At 38.5% G+C, this 19,731-nt stretch overlaps 2 protein-coding genes and 1 long non-coding RNA gene across 3 annotated transcripts; 1 reads left to right on the forward strand and 2 right to left on the reverse strand.

The window, feature by feature from the left end:
- The first annotated feature begins 1,922 nt into the window (after window positions 1-1,922).
- On the forward strand, window positions 1,923-11,310 carry LOC107666550 (hyaluronan-binding protein 2). The gene is made up of 14 exons (XM_016457947.1): window positions 1,923-2,065; window positions 2,761-2,893; window positions 2,985-3,068; window positions 3,601-3,708; window positions 3,786-3,902; window positions 4,073-4,183; window positions 4,959-5,130; window positions 5,413-5,507; window positions 5,770-5,889; window positions 8,971-9,262; window positions 9,559-9,701; window positions 10,587-10,721; window positions 10,804-10,949; window positions 11,052-11,310. Exons 1-14 carry the CDS (start codon window positions 2,006-2,008, stop codon window positions 11,214-11,216), a joined length of 1,881 nt encoding a protein of 626 aa, XP_016313433.1. The 5' UTR covers window positions 1,923-2,005; the 3' UTR covers window positions 11,217-11,310.
- Window positions 11,311-11,563: 253 nt separating this feature from the next.
- LOC107666365 (E3 ubiquitin-protein ligase TRIM21-like) lies at window positions 11,564-12,190 on the reverse strand. The gene is made up of 2 exons (XM_016457626.1): window positions 12,175-12,190; window positions 11,564-12,096 (listed from the first exon to the last, which is right to left on the reverse strand). The coding sequence occupies exons 1-2, from the start codon at window positions 12,188-12,190 to the stop codon at window positions 11,564-11,566; spliced, it is 549 nt and encodes a 182-aa protein (XP_016313112.1).
- A 2,546-nt stretch (window positions 12,191-14,736) lies between these two features.
- Window positions 14,737-16,670, reverse strand: LOC107666400 (uncharacterized). The gene is made up of 3 exons (XR_001631659.1): window positions 16,592-16,670; window positions 14,894-15,199; window positions 14,737-14,810 (listed from the first exon to the last, which is right to left on the reverse strand). It is a non-coding gene; the product is annotated as an uncharacterized LOC107666400 (long non-coding RNA).
- Between the last annotated feature and the right edge of the window lie 3,061 nt (window positions 16,671-19,731).

Genomic DNA, 19,731 nt, shown 5'->3' on the forward strand with positions numbered 1-19,731 from the left:
TCACTATAAAATCATCCTTTCTAGCTTCACAGATTTACTTTATCTTTTTTATTTTGTTATTAAACCTACATTTAGAAAACAGTAACCCAGATTAAACACACGTACATCACCATCACTGCCAATAGATCTAAACAGTCATCTATTGCACAATAACAGAAACCATGATCCAGAGAGAGGGGGTTAGGTTGCACTGTTTCATCATAGTCTTTATCTTGTTACTGATGCAGAAATGTGCAGCTGGAGATGAAAACAACACTGGAGAAATGTCAGTGTGTGTGTTTATGTGTCTAGTGTTACAATACATTACACTAGGCTGTCTATGTATTTCACCAGGAGATAATAAAGATGTGTAGGTGCTATATAATTTATTTATTTAGAATTGCATGTGCTAAGTACCCTATAAATATATGTTAGAGTGATGTGTGTATTCTAATGGCTACCATAAAAAAGAATTTCAAATTTTAGCTGTAGTGTTACATCCTCCTCGTAAGTTATGATTATGGAATTTATATATAATAAGCTGTAGTTCAGTGGTGACTGTTTTTATAGTGCTTTCATATGAATCAATGATATTATATTAAGAGATATTCTTACGCCCTCGTGTGGTGAGATACTGAAGGTGCTGTAGGGACACTACTTTTAACATGCATGAGACTAGTAGAATGAAAGTAGAGACCGACGACAGAGAATATATTGGACATCTGAGAATATGGCAATATATTTAGATAAGAATATATTTGGTACATTGATGGTTTGTTTAATTCAGATTGTCCAGATGTAAAACAAAGCAATGAGGAGTTTTGTGTTACTCTTAAAGGGATAGTTCACCCAAAAATGAAACTTCTGTCATTAATTTGTCACCCTCATGCGGTTCCAAACCCCTAAGACATTCGTTCGTATTCAGAACACAAATTAAGACGTTTTTAATGAAATCCAAGAGCTTTCTGACCCTGCATAGACAGCGACGCAACTACCACGTTCAAGGCCCAGAAATCATGACATTGTTAAAATAGTCCATGTGACATCAGTGGTTTAACCGTAATGTTATGAAGCTACAATAATAGTTTCTGTGTGCAAAGAAAACAAAAATAAGGACTTTTTTAACAATGTCCTTACTACCTTTCTGGGCCTTGAACATGTCAGTTGCATTGCTGTCTATGCAGGGTCAAAAAGCTCTCCGAATTCATCCAAAATATCTCAATTTGTGTTCCGAAGATGAACGAAGGTCTTACGGGTTCGGAACGACATGAGGGTGAGTAATTAATGGCAGAATTTTATTTTTTCTGCTTGCTTTTGTTAGTCAGAAGCAAACGGGGCCAAAGTCTTGCAATAGTTAGCATGGCTAATTACCCCTCGGTTTTCATTGATGGCTACTCAAAATAATTGACAAAATACTTTTGTTTATTTATTTATTGCAAGCAGCATATCTTTCACAAATGTTTCATCATACAAAATGTATATAGTTTTTGTCGACTTTAAAAGACATGCAAAAAAGTTTTGCCTTTTACCTTTGAAATCCTCTTCTGAAAGCATGACTTCTCACAATCCACACTTCGGACAAAGTCTGCAATGAAACAAACAGTATCCCACTTTGTCAATATGATCTGTGACCTGCCAGCACATCCAATAATCCAGAAACATTCTCTGCAGGACTTTTTGCTGATATGATCACTGCTTATTTAATTATTTAGCATCTCTTAATAATGCGACAGTCACATTTGAATGCATTTTGAAAGTATAGAAGGTATGAGTCATGTAATGACCAAAAAAATTGTAGCAGACCGTACTTGCTGCACCTAAGTATAGATAAACTAAAGATAAGTGGTTTGACTTTTGTCCATTACACAGACCCACAGAAACCTGTATGCCTGTTAACCATTCACACACACTTGTATAGACATAAACCCACAAACACCCACACACTCAAAGGACACTGACCTTATATGCGAAGTAAGATTTAGAGCAGATCTGCAGTGTGTCACTCCTTCAGAGACCAACGGCCAGCATGAATCTCAAGCTGTGTCTGCTGCTCCTCTTTCTCTGTGCTGTCATTATTCCTGCACAGGTGTGTATGAACAGTTATATGCTGATATACCACATGCTATTCTTAAAATACATTGTTGTACATAACATATTTTTCATCTGGATGAAAATTAAGTGATGCTATATGTGACCCTGGACCACAAAACCAATCTTAAGTCGCACGGGTATATTTGTAGCAATAACAATACATTGTATTGGTCAAAATTATCGATTTTTCTGACAAAAATCATTAGGATATTAAGTAAAGATCATGTTCCATGAAGATATTTTGTAAATTTCCTACCATAAATATATCAAAACTTAATTTTTGATTAGTAATGTGCATTGCTAATGACTTAATTTGGACAACTTTAAAGGCGATTTTCTCAATATTTAGATTTTTTTTTTGCACCCTCATATTCCAGATTTTCAAATGGTTGTATCTCGGCCAAATATTGTCCAATCCTCACAAACCATACATCAATGGAAATCTTGTTTATTCAGCTTTCAGATGTTGTATAAATCTCAATTAAAAAAAATGTACCCTTATGACTGGTTTTGTGGACCAGGGTCACATATTATGTTTTGCTTTGTAATTGGTCAAATCATGGTCAAGGTCAAATTACAGTATGAAATATTTATTCATACTGTCTAATGTTTGAATATCAGATTTTAATCACATTTATCTGATCTTGATAAAATAATGCATTTTCTGAGCAGTTTCTTACCTCTCAACAGTTGAAGAAAGAGAAACATGATAAACATGAGGAACGTGGTAAACATGGGCACCATGATAAACCCGGACCACAAGATAAACATGGGAGGCCTGGTGGTAAACATCATGGAAAGAGAGGCAAAGAAAGACTGGAGAGTAAGTGGTCACCTTTTGGGTTGAAATACAATACATATCCATATTTATATGGCTTTGCGTCCAATGTCCAATTTACAACTTATGATATCAGGACTGAAGGCTGAGTTTGAAAGCTCAGATGACTCTGATGATGACGACGATGCAAACGATTGGCTGTTTGAGCTTCAAGGTCTAGGTATGATTCATTAAACAGATTTCTTCCTCATATGGTGTATACTACTGTATACATTTGGGGTTAGCATGTTTTTTTTCTTCTTTTTTTAGAAGAAGGACACATTCAATTAATCAAAAGTAACAGTAAAGACATTTCTAATGATACAAAAGATCTTTGATTTCAAATTAATGCTGTTCTATTCATCAAAGGATCCTGGAGAAAATAATAGCATGGTTTCCACAAAAATATTAAGCAGCACTGATGTTTTCAGCATTGATAATAATAATAATAATAATAATAAGAAGAAGAAGAAATGTTTCTTGAGCACCAAATCAGCATATTAGAATTATTTCTGAAGGATCCAGTGGCACTGAATAGCTACTGAAAATTCTACTTTGCCATTAACGGAATAAAGTTTAAAAATATCTTCAAACAATAAAAAAAATCACAATATTACTGTTTTTATTGTATTGTCAAAACATTACAAACATTCTACTAAATTAAAAACAGCTCAAATAAAGACAAATAAACCTTTCCCCCTTTGGTTATTCAGGAAAATGCAGTCCAAATCCATGCCTGAACGGTGGGGAGTGTGAAGAAAAGAGAGATAAATTCAAATGCAAATGCCCAAAGCAGTTTGTAGGTAGAAGATGCGAGAGAGGTATGAGTTCACTTCACACCACCTGCTCATTTATATAGACCACTGACGTTTTGAGAAACATTTGATGCTTGTTTTAGGGAAAAGGGTTTGTAAGAGGGGAACCTGTGGGGCAGGACTGTGTCTTCTGACCCCATCTCCTCCCTACTATAAGTGCAAGTGTATTCCACCATTTGCACCACCAAACTGCAGATCAAGTAAGACATACAGCACTGAACTCATGCTGCACCAAGCCACTGTTTCTTAACAAACAAACTGATTTGGTTTTGGTTCTAGAATGCTCAGACCAAAGAGTAAAACTGGTCTGAAGCAATGAAGATATGTGGGTTGTATATGCTCTGTTTATGATTTTTGTCTTTTTGTTTAGCTGCTCCATGTAATCCAAGCCCTTGTCAGAATAACGGCAGATGTGTTGTAGACGAGGGTGATTTTGATTGCATCTGTCCCGATGGTTACAGTGGACAATACTGTCAAGTAGGTGAGTGTATAATTACAGAGACACTGCATTTCTCTCCTTGGATTAATTTCTATGTATAAAAGATTCTGAATTTAAAACATATTTTAGAAATGTAAAGCATGTTTGTGAAAAAGATATTTTTTAATATTCTTTTGGCACTTTATACATAAGTAACAACTATAAAATGTCAAATGTTGTCTGTTACTGAGAAAAATGTGTTCTATTTTTTATTACTTTGCTTTTTCATATTTCTTAATACTTTTTCTTTTTTTTTAGTTCCCATTACAGACAAATAAAAATATTTAAGAAACAAATAGCATGTTTAAAAAGTGTACATTATAACCTTTATTATATACTTATAACAAAAAACTGCTATAAAATTGATTAATGACTTTAAAAATGTCAAGCACTGTCATTTTTAGTCATTTGAATTAATAAATCAAGAATCATATTCTAATTTTTAGCTATTACTCACATGCTGCACTTTTTCCGCAGCAACAACTACCATAAAAATTGTCGAGTTAATATAATTTTTTTGTATTTCAATTTGAATTTACACAATTATTATTGTCATATATTTCAAGTTTTTTTTTTTTACATTATTTTTTTTTTTACTCATGAATGCCATGTGGTTTTCTGTGGGCCATACCAGTTGATGTATGAATCTGAACTTTTATTTGACACATTGTCATGAGGGTCTCAAAGGTTATTTTCTATGATATTTTTTGTTTTATGGTTTTCTCACAACATGACAACATGAACACACAATCATATTGTGCTGTGACTGTATCCTCAGGCCCTGATGACTGCTATGAGGGGGATGGACAGTCATACAGAGGGAAGGTGTCTGAGACAGAAGATGGGGATGAGTGTCTCTACTGGAACTCTGAGTTCGTTCTGGATAAAGGAGCTTTTCCTTCAGTGGCATTTGCATCTAGTGAAGGCTTGGGACCGCATAACTTCTGCAGGTTACAAACATGTGGGGACTAAAAGCCTAGGACTCACATTAATTATTGACCTAGAAGTAGTGCATTCATTGTATGTGAAAACATTTAGCATTTTTTGAATCCTAAAACTTTCATTTAAATTTATTTTAATGCCAGATTTTCAATCTGGTCTCAGACTTTTGGACTGCACTGAATATACACACACTGAATATGCACAAAAACACACTTACACAGCTGGGCTTGAGCAGCAGTGGACTTGTAATCATGGTAACCCTCAACACAACTGCAAATCCTTCATTACAGGAACCCTGATGGAGATAAGAAGCCATGGTGCTTTATAAAGAAGGACAGGAGACTTCGATGGGATTATTGTGATGTCAGAAAATGCCCCACACGTGGTAAGACTTACGATAAAGACACAGTGTGGTTTATAATCTAATACTTTTAAATAATGAACTCTTAACTCAACAACACAAACACAGCAGCCTTTAGCCCTTTAGATTCTGTGGCCTTTAGAGTCATTTTAATTAATTAATCAATAATCATATCTCTGTACCCTCTCTGACCCAGTAGATGTATTAAATTACATGATCTAACATTGCTAAACCGGCATCGAATTCCATTTTTAGCTATTACTCACATGCTGGACTTTTTCCACAGCAACAACTACCATAAAAATGGTGTCTACCACTGCTGAAGCTAGACCCACCACAGCTGCATTCACAGACAGTATTCCACCAAAAGTAACTACTCTCCAACCAACCATACCAGCTAAGACAGGTAAGACTTCCTCATCATTACCCAGATGCCATGTCTGGTAAAACTGAGGACAATGTAGTAGCACGGTTTATAATCCAGTTGCGTTCCATTGAAAGTTTAAACCAAAAGCTGTAACTTTATCAATAGTCACTTTAATGATATTAATTATCATTCTAAATATAATAGTTAGTTCTTTTGAATTTCATTTGCTAAGAGGTGCTCAGCACTAGAACTTTTTTTTACTGTTTGTATGACTCTGATTGTCTATGTAAGTTACAGTAGGTGGTGACAAGTGACTGTCTTTATGAGTGAATCATTGAATCATTTATTCAACCAATGCATTCAAAACACTGATATAAGGTGCAGTTGCTTCAGAGACATTTCGGTGAAATGTGGCCTCCATTCAATGTCACTGCTGTGTTTTGCCTGGAGACTTGTAATTGTAGATTCTGCTGTGGTTTTAGTTAGAACTATTTTGGTGGTGAAGCAAAAAATACACAAAGTAAAGGCTGGAATACACTACAATTCAACTTTTAAAATTGGAACAAATTTTAAAACACTTGGAATTATACTGTCACGGTGCGTGGTTTTAGTCAAGGGCACACGTTAAAGGAGTAGAAGTAAGGAGTCTTTTTAATAAACACACTACACCATTAAAGCAACATTAATACGAGACAAAGATGGCATGGAAACTGAGGGTTTTTAAGGAAGGCAAACTAAGGACCAAACGAGATTATTAATATGACACAGGTGGGAACAAATGAAGGTGTTTAACTAATTGAACACAGCAAATGAACCAAATAATGACAGACAGGAACTAAACGTAACCAATCCCGTGACAGATCGCCCCCCTCCCGGATGGCACGTCCCGCGCCGTAACAGGGCGGGCGCCCTGGAGGCTGGTGCAGGACTGGAACCGGGCGGAGACAAGGAGAGCCTCCAGGGCGGATCAGGGAGCCATGGCGGAGCAGGCAGAAAAATTTTTCTTGGGGAAAACTAGGTATCCTGGAGGTCGCTCAGGAAGACCGGGCTCTGGCGGGCGCTCAGGAGGAGCGGGCACTTGAGGGCGCTCTGGAATGCGCTTACGAGGAGCGGGCACTGGGCCTGGAGCCGACACTGCAGCGAGCTCTGGGGCCGGAGCCAACACTGGAGCGAGCTCTGGGGCTGGAGCCGACACTGGAGTGAGCTCTGGGGCTGGAGCCGACACTGGAGCGAGCTCTGGGGATCAGGAGTCCTTCCTGGGCTAAACTGGGGATCAGTTTATAACGGGGAATCAGGAGCCCTTCCTGGGCTATACTCGGTAACAGGAGCCCTTCCTGGGCTGAACCTTGGGACAGGAGCTCTGGGGCTGGAGCCGACACTGGAGCGAGCTCTGGGGATCAGGAGTCCTTCCTGGGCTAAACTGGGGAACAGGAGCCCTTCCTGGGCTGAACTCGCGGACAGGAGCTCTGGGGCTGGAGCCGACACTGGAGCGAGCTCTGGGGATCAGGAGTCCTTCCTGGGCTAAACTGTGGATCAGGAGTCCTTCCTGGGCTTAAATGGGGGTCAGGAGCCCTCCCTGGGCTTAACGGGGAATCAGGAGCCCTTCCTGGTCTTAACTGGGGGTCAGGAGCCCTCCCTGGGCTTAACTGGGGGTCAGGAGCCCTCCCTGGGTTTAACGGGGAAACAGGAGCCCTCCCTGGGCTTAACGGGGAAACGGGAGCCCTCCCTGGGCTTAACGGGGAATCAGGAGCCCTCCGTGGGCTTAACTCGGGAACAGGAGCCCTTCCTGGGCTATACTCTGGAACAGGAGCCCTTCCTGGGCTGAATTCGGGGACAGGAGCCCTTCCTGGGCTATACTCGGGAACAGGAGCCCTTCCTGGGCTTAACTCGGAATCAGGAGCCCTTCGTGGGCTTAACGGGAAAACAGGGTAGCGTTTACGTGGTACTGGCACTGGAGGGTGCTCTGGAGGGGCAGGCACAGCAAAGCGCTTTCGAGGAGCTGGCACTGGAGCGAATTTTGGGGCTGGAGCTGGCACTGGGGGGCGCTCTAGAGACGATGGAGGGCTGGACGGGACCAGCAGAGGCGTAGACGATGGGGAGCTGGACGGAACCAGCAAAGACGAAGGAGACTCAGGAGACGAAGGAAAACTTTCTAGAGCCAATTCTGGGATGAGGATAGGAGCAGTGAACTCCAGGGGCAGCGTCATGTCCAGCAACGCTGAGAGGCCAGTGGCCGGCAGGCATGCATTGGCGGCGGCCGGCGAGCGAGACCTTGAATCAGCCGATGGGCCTGCGTGATGCTCGACCGGCCCTCTCGACTTCCGAGCAGCCGGCGATCGATACCTCCAATCGGCCAGCGCCCTACGGACCAGAACCAGCTGCCTTCTCCAACACCGCTCGTTTTCAGCCATCTTCTGTATGGGTCTCGTATTCTGTCACGGTGCGTGGTTTTAGTCAAGGGCACACAATGAAGGAGTAGAAGTAAGGAGTCTTTTTAATAAACATAAACACACTACACCATTAAAGCAACATTAATACGAGACAAAGATGACATGGAAACTGAGGGTTTTTAAGGAAGGCAAACTAAGGAACAAACGAGATGATTAATATGACACAGGTGGGAACAAATGAAGGTGATTAACTAATTGAACACAGCAAATGAACCAAATAATGACAGACAGGAACTAAACAGAACCATCGCGTGACATATACACTTGATGACTTTGTATAGTTACAGAGAAAACTGGACATTATAATGACATTGAAATGAGTGAAAACGATAAACTCAGCTAAAAAAATTAGGCATGTTTGATATCTTCTGACTGGACAGATTCATAGACTAAAGCTAAAAAAAAAAACACTATACATTTTTTTTTTTTGTGAAATCGACCCTGACTACCCAAAATCTGCAGACTGTCTCTGACTTTCAGCAACTTGACTCCCCCAGACTGTAAATCAGGGCAAAAGTCATGTAGTGTATTCCAGTCTTAATTGTAAATATTAAAGTTTAAGTTACTTAATATTAAACTTGTTTATTGACCAGCTGTTTATAGTAATGTCAAACTCTAATCTATACAAATCCTCATACTTTGCACTGTTTCCACAAATGTCACCTACCAGATGGCAGCATAACCCCAGAGAGCACCAGTTCAGTCCACATAACCACTACTCCTGTCCCACCAACCACATTACCAAAGAACTATACTTTAACAAGGGATTTTCTTACCTGTGGTAAACCTGAGCCGAAAAAACAAGTGAACCGGATTTACGGGGGTCTTAAAGCTATTCCTGGAGCCCATCCATGGCAAGTATCAGTACAGGTTAAGCCTAAAGGATCCATCCAAGAGTACAGACACATCTGTGGAGGCACCCTTATCAAGCCTTGTTGGGTGCTGACTGCTGCCCACTGTATGTAAGTATGGCCTTTAGTAGGCTACAGTATTAAAGTACATAATCCACCCAATGAGCACAGAAAAATTCAAAAACTCAATCCATGATCACTGTTAACAGCTTCAGTTTATATTTCACTGCATTTAACTAAATTAACTTTTAATATTAAATCTGACGTCTTATCTGCATTATTTCAATATTCTTAAATGTTTCTTTGTGGTTAATAAACTGGAAAATGTTCTCCTAACAATATATTTAGTTTCACATTAAATCTAAAATTAACCATATTGGTTTTATTATCTTTTGTTGTGTGAACAGTGATAAAAAGCATGATTACAGAGTTATATTGGGAGGACTAAATTTGATACAAAAGGAGCAAACAGATCAGACTGTGCTGGTTGAGGACACTATCATCCATGAGAAGTTCAAGGAGACCCCTGATGTTGTCTACAATGATATTGGTATGTAGACATTCATTCGCACAAACAGGATTTTAATAATGATCAGTGTTATAGATTTTACATTTTATTTTTGTTTGGATTTTCTAGTGCTTTCTGTTCTTCAACTCATCAGGCGTTTATTTTGAAGGTCGTGTTTCCTTTTCTTTGGTGTGCTATGCTTTAAAAGTAGGGTAATCATAGCAGGTTTCATCCATAGTCTGTCTGTTTAAACGTCTGCGTTTAGCTTCAAATGGTGTCTTTGACGACAGTGTTATATAAAAATTATTTGCATTCCGATTCTGACATCCAAAGGCACAACGATACATTTTTTCTCTTATTCCATAGATTTTACTCGTTTCCCTCCACTTGTTCCCAGTGTTTTTCTGCCACCACTATGCACGCGCAGCTGCAAGTGACGTAACTGTGACGTCTACTCCAAATTGGTCGTCAGCCATTTTTAGTTGAAATTATGTAGTGTACTCATTCAAACCCATAATGCACTGCAATAAGTAGTGTACAACTGGGTGTTAGAGAATAGGCTACCCATAATGTATTGTTGGTGTCTCATACAAAGAAAACAATTGATCTAAAAGCTCTTCTGTAGGATTCTTTATTTAGGCAGAATTTCCAGAAACACACAACAAGACAGGAGAAACCCCTGCATAAAATCAGAAAAAGATCAAAAAGCACAGACAAGGACAAGGACAAGGGAATGAGAATTTCAGAGAATAAGAATTTCAGAAGAAAAGCCCCCAAAAATGTTAATTTGATCACATTATTTTTTAGATTCCATGCAATTAATCTGGCTATTTAGTTATAAAAATCACGAGAAGCTCAACAAACTACTTTAAGTCTGTACTTTTTATTTTCTTGTATTTTCTTTTTTTATTCTTTCTTGTTGTGTAGCTCTATTAAAACTCAAGGCTACTAATGGAGAATGTGCTAAGGAAACTCAGTTTGTGAAGGCCGCCTGCTTGCCCAAAGCACCGTTTGCAGATGGAACAGAATGCAGAATTTCTGGATGGGGAGCCACAGAGACGTGTATGTTTCCATATGTCTATTTCTGAATTTGTGTTGAACTATGAAAGGACTGAATCTGTTCTCTTTTCCTTCCTGTCTGCAGCAGAGTATGGCTCTGTGCATTTGCTTGATGCACAGGTTTTGCTGATTTCTCAGGAGGCTTGTTCCAGCAATAAAGTATATGCATCATTGCTGGATGACGGCATGTTTTGCGCTGGCTATCTCAAGGGAGGAGTAGACTCCTGTCAGGTGGGTCATCATTTTAACTGTATAATGTTGTTTACTATAATTAAAAGCAAATGGCACTGCTGTAACAATAATGACATTAACATTAAACTCTCTTTGTGGCAGGGTGACTCTGGTGGGCCTTTAACCTGTGAGAGAAATGAAACACACTATATCTATGGTATAGTGAGCTGGGGAGACAATTGTGGGGAGAAGAACAAGCCTGGTGTCTATACCAGAGTTCTTAAATATTTGGATTGGATCAATGAAAAAATCAGTGTCCCACAGTAGCATGTCCATGAAATATTAGCCACGGTCACAGTGTTTTCTGTTGTGTACTCTGATCTACCAGCAAAGTTTGAGATAATTCTTCTGATGAATTAAAAAATCTTATGTCATTGTGTTATTCTTTTTTTCCAGTGTGTGACATTGGGATAAATACTTAATTTTATTTGAATTTTAAAATACACAAATATCTTCCAGTTACAGTTCTAGTTAGCTTTACACTAAAAGGTTCAAAAGTTTGGAGTACGAACTAACAAATCTAATCTATGCAAAGGCAGAGTGAAATCAAACAACCCTGTGCTAGGAAGGCCTACTTTATCTTCTAAATTCTACAACATGAGTTATAAAGATGATTAGGATCGACAGATCCTAATAGGCTTTGAGTTTGTCCCCTGAAGATCATGACCTGGACAAAGAGTCAGGTGTAGAGAGTCTGTAAATGTCCCAGCACAGAAAGAGTAGAGCGGAGTCATGCTATCCACCCCTAAAAATGTCACCAGACCTCCAGGAAAACTGCAGAAGATCCCTATCCGATGGAAGCAGGTGGAAATGGGCAAAGGATGAGCAGTACCTCCATGCCAAGCATTGTAGTCTCCATCAAAGTACTCCAAACACCAAGATTCAGCATGTCGGCCCAACCAGCAGTCCTCCTTTTGGCCTTTTCTTGAGATGGATGGGTAGGTGAGACCCAGTTCCCAGTAGATCTTTCCACTCACGTCTACGGGAGGTAGACCAGAGTCCCAGCATTGGATGTTCAAGACTTTAAGGGTGGTGTCAAAGCATACCTCATGCTCAGGGACATCTTGCCATACATCTGTGAAAGTGGCACAGTCCCCTTCAGATGAAATAATCAGCTTGGGATGGGCAGTGGAAGGGTCCAGGATCACTTATGAGGAATCTGCAAAATGAAGACGGGTTCAAAACTACCCTGACTGTTCACAGAGAATGCATTTTTCCATTCCACTGTGCCACTTTTCCATTGTTTTTCTACGTAAACACGCTAGACAGACATCTTTGATGTTGTGTCTCGCATCTTTTGCGGTGTCTTGTGCATGACAAGGTGTTCTACAAACAAGGCAGTCTAGTTTAATTATAAAAAAGTGTCTTGAGACTTTGCGTTATTTCCCTTATTGTACTGCCTATGGGTTGCGGTTTTTCAAAGCAAAAAAAACACATTCTGTGTGAATGTCCCCTTATGGTTTATATATTTGAAAGAATATGGAACTCTATTGTAGTTTGTTTGTCAGTGAACTAAAAAAAGTAACATTCATTTGCTGCAAATTGTTCATGCAAATGATCATCAATTTTATGTGCTGTTTGCAGTTAGCAATTCCAGCACCCTGCCAACAGAAAGTAGATCAGCACCACAGATAACACCTGTCCTCTATATAAAAGGTTGAGGGTTATATTGAGTTTAAAGTTAGTAACTAGAATTACTATTTGTTTGGCTACGCAACCATTTAAAATAATTCAAACCATACCATTCATAAAATATTCATACCATTAAAAAAAAAACAAGTAAAATTCTCCCCAAAATGCATTTATTTGATCAAAAATACCATAAAAAAATTAATATTGTGTAATAATCTTTTGTAACATTATAAATGTCTTTACTGCCACTTTTGTAATTTAATGAATCCTCACTGAATTAAGAGTAATGTCTAAAATTTAGATTAACACAGGGATACTCCACTGCAGATGTCTTAAGATTTTTCAAAACTAGAATATTAACTGGAATCTACTAAATTTTGAGTGGTATCAGAATATTTTTGTGCATGTAAACTCAATGAGCCCATCCGGCTATAGCAGGGGTGGCGAACTCCGGTCCTGGAGAGCCGCAGCCCTAGAATGAATGAAATAATTTAAGAATGTTTGCTCAAGTAAGTTTAACATTGTTCATAACAGCACATTAAATAAACCTAAACATGAACTAGATGTTGGCAAACATGATCTCTACAATGCCAAAATGCAGATGAGTCATTCAGATTTCATTGTGCCAGTGAAGGCTAGAATGTCTGACATAGTGACAAAACAATCTCTCTTAAGTGTGGTTCTAAATATACATACCTGTCCTCATACATTGTGACCTATGAGAGAGAGAGAGAGAGCGAGAGAGACTTTATCAAGATGACAGCATTTGAACAGACCAGTTCACTCTAAATACCACCAATACATTACAAAACATCATAATTTGCACAGCTGAACTGAAAACCATGATGGATAATTGCATTTAATGAAAAGACAGACAGAGAGAGAGAGAGAGAGAGAGGCAGAAATATATAGTGAGAACGCATTATGTTGCAGGGATGGTAGGTTTCACCATGTATTGTTGGTCATTTGAATTACTGGTCTATTCATGATATTTTTATATAATGACCGCCCATACCATCCATGGTAGATTAAAGAAAAACAAAAAGATGAAATTGACCTGTCTATTGTCCAATTGTTCTCCTGATAAAAGGCTCACCCTGTCACCAAGCTGTATGTCACTGTCCATCATCCCTTCATTCAGCTGAACCTCAATGTCTCTGAGGAGGATGCAGTTTGTCTCAATGAGGTTGTCCAGCGTTCGAACTGCAGCCGTCTTCTCCATCTCCAGCAGGGACAGAGTGATCCTACAGTCCTCCTCCAGAACTCTCCGCATCTCTTCATACTTCTTCACTATACTTTCTCTCATTGCAGAGGACTTTGACTGAGGAAGATGGGGAAATGGTTAGACTCAATTGGGTAATCCAGTAAAATATAGATTAACTGTATTTCATTTAAGTTTATTTTTATCGGTTTTGAAAGAAGTCTCTTATGCTCTTATGTTTTATATTTTAATATATTAAAAGTATACTGAAGTATACACTAAAACTATAATGATATACTAAAAATATACAGATTTTGTGCTTAGTTTTTGTTGCTTAATATTTGAATAAAAACCATGGTACATTTTTTTTCTGGATTCTGTAATAAAAGAACAGCATTTATTTAAAACAGAATTTGTAACATTACAAAAAAATTGTAACATCATAAATATATTTACAGTCACTTTTGATCAATATAATGCATACTTGCTGAATACAATAACTCATTTCTTTCTTTTTTCTTTGTTTCCTTTCTTTCCTAAATACAATACAATAAAAATAACTCCTTACTGACCCCAAACTTTTCTACAGTAGTGTAAATACAGGGCTTAAAATAGCCATATACTTACTGTATATAATTATCTTAAATAAAACATATTTGTAAATAATATACTTTAAAAAAGATTTTGAATACGTTTTCACTCAGAAATTGCAAGTAAATTTCACAAATAATTACACAGAAACGACAATGAACACATCAAATTAAATTTGAAATATTGATGTAGAAAGACTGAAATAGCATTTTCTTGTAAAACCTACTCCAATAATCTTAAATAAAATTTACAGAGTAGACATAAGATCAAGATAATATTGGAATGTGTTTTTGTGATATATTTAAAGAACCGCTTAATTTTATTTTACACACTAGACTCACTTTGATTTCATTTTGCTTGCCATTCAGTTTCTTCAGTCTGCATCTGATCGCTTCCCTTTGCCTCATGAGATGATCCTGGTTATTTTTTTGCATGTCCTGTTGAAAAAAAAAAACATGCATGAGAATTCAGGCAAACTTTGACATTTTTAGGATTAGAAATAAAAGTGAACAAAACTTACCTGACACTGACCTTTCATGTCACTTTGCTGGACTGAGTTGTTAGACTGAGAGACAGTCCTTATGTTAGTTTTACAAATCCTTAGAGGGTAATTTGCAACTCTTTAGATGTTCCAGCAAGCGAGATTTTAAGGAGCTCATGCTTCACTAATAGTGAAAGTAGATCACATGGGTGGGCCACAGTGGCACGATCCTGCCAGAGATAAATGGCATTCACCTTGACTTGTCGCTGTGACGCATCTGTCACTGCAGCGCTGCTCGCCACCTGTGACAGGACACTCACATACCGCTTCCTCTCCAGGCCATTACTAGAGGTGGTATTTAAAGAAGTGAACCAGCCTCCCCAACACACTCGATCCGCTCCAGTTTGCATACCGTCCAAACCGCTCTACAGATGATGCAATTTCCTCCACCCTCCACCTGGCTCTTACCCACCTAGAAAATAAAGACTCCTATGTTAGAATGCTGTTCATTGACTTCAGCTCAGCATTCAACACAATAATCCCACAACAGCTCATCAATAAACTAAACCTGCTGGGCCTTAGCAATTCCCTAAAAGTCAACGTTGTTGTTGAACGCTATGCATTCAGAAAGCAAGCTCAATTTCCACATGAGACTATTGCACAATATGTAGCTGCCTTGCGTGCTCTTGCAGCTACCTGTGGTTTTGAGGACAAATCTGATGACATGATTCGTGATCAACTACTGGAACGCTTGTTGAGTGACAGTATTAGAGAAAGGCTGTTACTGGAGGGTCATTACATCTTCCGTGGTTCCAGATTAGTGGTGCCTGTCTCATTGCGTCATACACTGATCACCCTGGCCCATGAAAGCCACCAGGGGATTGTACGCACTAAACAGCGTCTGCGTGACCTTTACTGGTGGCCTTGTATGGACTCTCAGGTTCAGACCTGTATATCTGCCTGTGCCCCTTGTCAGTCTAACGACAAAACAGCTCTTACTCATCCAGCGCCTCTACGACCTGTTCCACTCCCTGACGGTCCCTGGAAGAAATTAGGCCTCGATATTGTTGGGCCATTTGAGACTGCCATTCCTGCTTGTCGGTATGCTGTGACATTGACCGACTACTATTCAAAGTGGCCTGAACTTGCCTTTTGCCCATCCGCCACAACTGACGGTGTCATAGATTTTCTGACCACCATTTTTAGCCGTCATGGAAATCCGGAAAGCATTGTCACTGATAACGGGACGCAGTTCACATCAGCTGCCTTTGCTGAATTTCTTAAGACCCGGGGTATACACCATAACAAGACATCTGTGTACTACCCTGCAGCCAATGGAGCTATTGAGAGGTTCCACCGTTCTCTGAAGGGCTGCATACAGACAGCCATCCTGCAGTCACAGCCTTGGAAGGAAGCTGTGACCAACTGGCTTCAAGTGTTTCGTGCGACACCTCATGCCACTACCTCAACCTCACCTTATGAACTGCTCTATGGACGTAAAATGCGAACCAGACTGGACATTTTGCCCATTGCTCCTATGTCGAATTCATCTGTCCATGACACTGTGGAAAGGAAACAAGCCAAGATGAAACAGTACACTGACATTAAGCGGCAGTTGACTTGACTTGAAGTGGATAGTGAGATAGTGAGACATTGTCCCATGTGGATTCATAACAATCAGGCTCTGTAATACAGTCTGTGTATACTTTCTACACTGTGGCTATTAATGTTACTCACAGTGAAACAAAGTACAAGTGGATTCTGGGAAATGCAGGAATGAGAAGGTCAGTTACAGTCTTCATGCAGTAGCACGCAGGAAGGCCTACGATTCAGAACAGTGAGAAGAAGAGAACAGAATGAGTGAACAGAAGAATAAAAAAGTAAAACTGAACACAAATAGTAAACAAATCTTCATCTTTAAGCTCCTGATCACAGATGAATCCACAAGATGGCAGCAGAGCTTGCACATGGCTGGACATCTTGCCAGAATCAGACCATTCCTTTACAAGATTTATGACAGAAAATGATTTATGACAGATGATGATAATGCTAAAGTTGATGTTGATAAAGATGAAGATCATAATGTCATACTGACAATCCATGATACATAAAACCATCCCTGCAACAGTAACAGTTTGTATTGTACAATATTTTGCATTCCTTCATTTATACATTAGTATTTAGCACAAATACAATAAAAGATGTAAAAATAGATAAGTAAATAAATTAATAGTTTCTAAAATAGCTTGCATTAATTTTTCAATTATATCATAAGTTTGTACAATGATATGTTGTACAAATGAATTTAGAAAATATGTACAAAATAACTAAAATAAATTGTACAATAATATATTGTAAATACATTTTAAAAATATATAAAAAAATAGGAAAATTAATAAATAATTTGTACAGTTTGCTTTCCTTTCTAGTAGTACCATTAGTTTGTACAATAGTATATTGTAAAAAAAAAAGTTAATAAATAAACTGTTTGTGCAATAATAACATCAGTTTGTATACAACAGTATACATTTAGATGAAATGTAAAAAAATAACTAAACAAACAATCAAATAAATAAAAAGTTTGTGCAATAGGTTGCATTATTTCATTCATAGTTTCATACAAAAGTATTTTGCACAAATACATTTTTAAAAATTGATTAAATAAATAAAATGTAAAATACAATTATGAGAACATTTTAGTAAATGTAAATAAATTGAATTAAAAAAAAAAAAATGTTCCTTTTGGATATATTGCTCTTTTGCCCCATTTTAGAAACTTGAGCCAAAGTTATATCTCATTTTATATTAATGCTCTATAGATTTTATCCACTGCTCAGGGTTTCCTTGGTCTAAAAGTGTGTGGACAGGCATTTAACAACAACATTGTAGTATGTCTGTCAGTCTAAAAACACATATTGCATAAAAATACAAGCACAAATAAATTATGATCTGACTTGTTTTCCTTTGTCCTTGCCTTGCTCCTTGTGTAACAATAAAGCACAGCCAGCTTTACGTGTGCTCTAATAAATGCAGGCCTGAGCACATTACTAGACACAGAGGTGGACTGGGAAGACCACTGTGATCCATAATCCACCTTTCATCAGAATTTCCTGTGGAAATAAAGTTCCTTAATTTCTCCAATCTCCACCATTAGACAGCAAAACCTTGACCCCACCGTTACCTCCCCTCTGGTCCTTCTTTAAACCACTGTCTATTAGGTAGCTCAAATTAAATCCCTGCTGTTGGACTTTAATAAGAGAATATTTGCTCCTGTATTTTAACCTTGTTATCCAATATCCTGTTCCATATTCCTCTGAGTATATGCTATGGGCTGCTTTAATACAAAAAGGGTGGTTGACTAGCGGCCCACATGAAGAAAGAGGGTTTTGAAAAACTTTTCATTTTTTTATATTTAAAACATAAATGGGTCATTAATTAGGCAATAAAAACAAATCCATATAAATGAATAAAGAATGATGATTTCTGCATAGTCATACCATTCAAACTATCATCCTGTGATGTAGTTATCACAACTCATGTTGAAAAGTATGAACTATTCTAATTTGTAACAATTTGAGCATTTAAAAAGTCAGCCTTGGTGACCAGACATGGAACGTTATATGTTCGTTTATCTGTAAACTGTACCTGTGAACATCAACACAAGTGTGTGTGTTGCACTTGACACCTGTTTATGTTTGGCAGAGGACAGTTCATTAAATATGTACAGAGTGTGTAGTTGTACTGGGTGAGGTTAAGTGCTTTGTAAACCTCTTAGGATTGTATCAATAAAGAAGGTCCTTACCAGCTGTAACCACATATTCTAAAAGTGTCACATCAACATTTGAAGCCTGGCTGAAACAAATTGCTATCAAGTTTAGGACAATTAGACTGTAAAGTCAAAACAAGAGGTTCTAAAATGTAGTATGTGTCTTTGCTTTTTCAACAAAATACGGTTTAACAGCGTTAACAACAGTAATCCACATTTTGAACGCGCCAAGTAGACGCTGGCAAAATGGGGAACAGTACGATGCTTTAACGCTTTCGCTGAAAACTCGACGGTAGCTCGCCAAAACGTAAGTATACTTTATGTTAGATTTCACTTTACAACACAATACAACACAATACAACAAATAAAACACAAAACATTTTAAAGACATTTTTTAGCCGTGCGACAGAACCTCAACCTAAACAGTACTGAGCGAAAAAGTAAACCCTCTAAAGTCATTTAATAATTGTTAAGTGTGTTAATTGTTGTCTTTTTAGACATGAAATCCAACATACGTATTCTTCATAGTTGAGATTTATTGTGGTCAACGTCGTCGTTGTTGAGCAGTAGAGCTCAACCTGGCAACATATGAGAAACACGGTGCTAATCGTGGATAGGAAACTCTTTCCGTGTTAAATGATTTACGTTTTATTATCCAGCAGCCCTTCCTGTTTAGTTTAGGCAGCAACATAAATAACAGAACAAAGGATGCCCATACAGGCCTGAATGAAAACAACGTCAGCCGGGCACTGTATGCATCCGCACTCATCTTACAGCCTCTCGATTATATTACCGTCTCACTTACTGTACTTCCCCAGAGCCGGGAAAAGCTATCTGCTGTATCTGCATCTCTAATGGCTGCTGCCTTTTGGGGAGTTTTCAAACAGAAGGAACCGGCAGACAAGCTGCAATCGCTTAGCTAAATGCGGAGAGCAATCTTGAAACAGAAAACTGGAGCAGGACTAGGGGGTTGCTGGATGGGCTGAAATGTTATTTGGATGATACCCGTGCATTAAAGCAAGGGGAAGCTGTGTTGAGTTTCTCATTGAGAGGCAGCAGCAGGGCTCACTGCGATAAGGAAATAAGGCTAATGTTACCTGATCTGGTATAA

This window comes from Sinocyclocheilus anshuiensis, unplaced genomic scaffold (genome assembly GCF_001515605.1).
Source record: "Sinocyclocheilus anshuiensis isolate Anshui unplaced genomic scaffold, SAMN03320099.WGS_v1.1 scaffold63, whole genome shotgun sequence".
Taxonomy (NCBI): Eukaryota; Metazoa; Chordata; class Actinopteri; order Cypriniformes; family Cyprinidae; genus Sinocyclocheilus; species Sinocyclocheilus anshuiensis.

Bases quoted from the DNA above. Each gene is read 5' to 3' on its own strand.
- LOC107666550 (XM_016457947.1), top strand. From the start codon at position 2,006: ATGAATCTCAAGCTGTGTCTGCTGCTCCTCTTTCTCTGTGCTGTCATT. The intron at 3,069-3,600 runs GTATGATTCATT...TTGGTTATTCAG, and splicing joins GTTTGAGCTTCAAGGTCTAG to GAAAATGCAGTCCAAATCCA. The intron at 5,890-8,970 runs GTAAGACTTCCT...GTCACCTACCAG, and splicing joins AACCATACCAGCTAAGACAG to ATGGCAGCATAACCCCAGAG.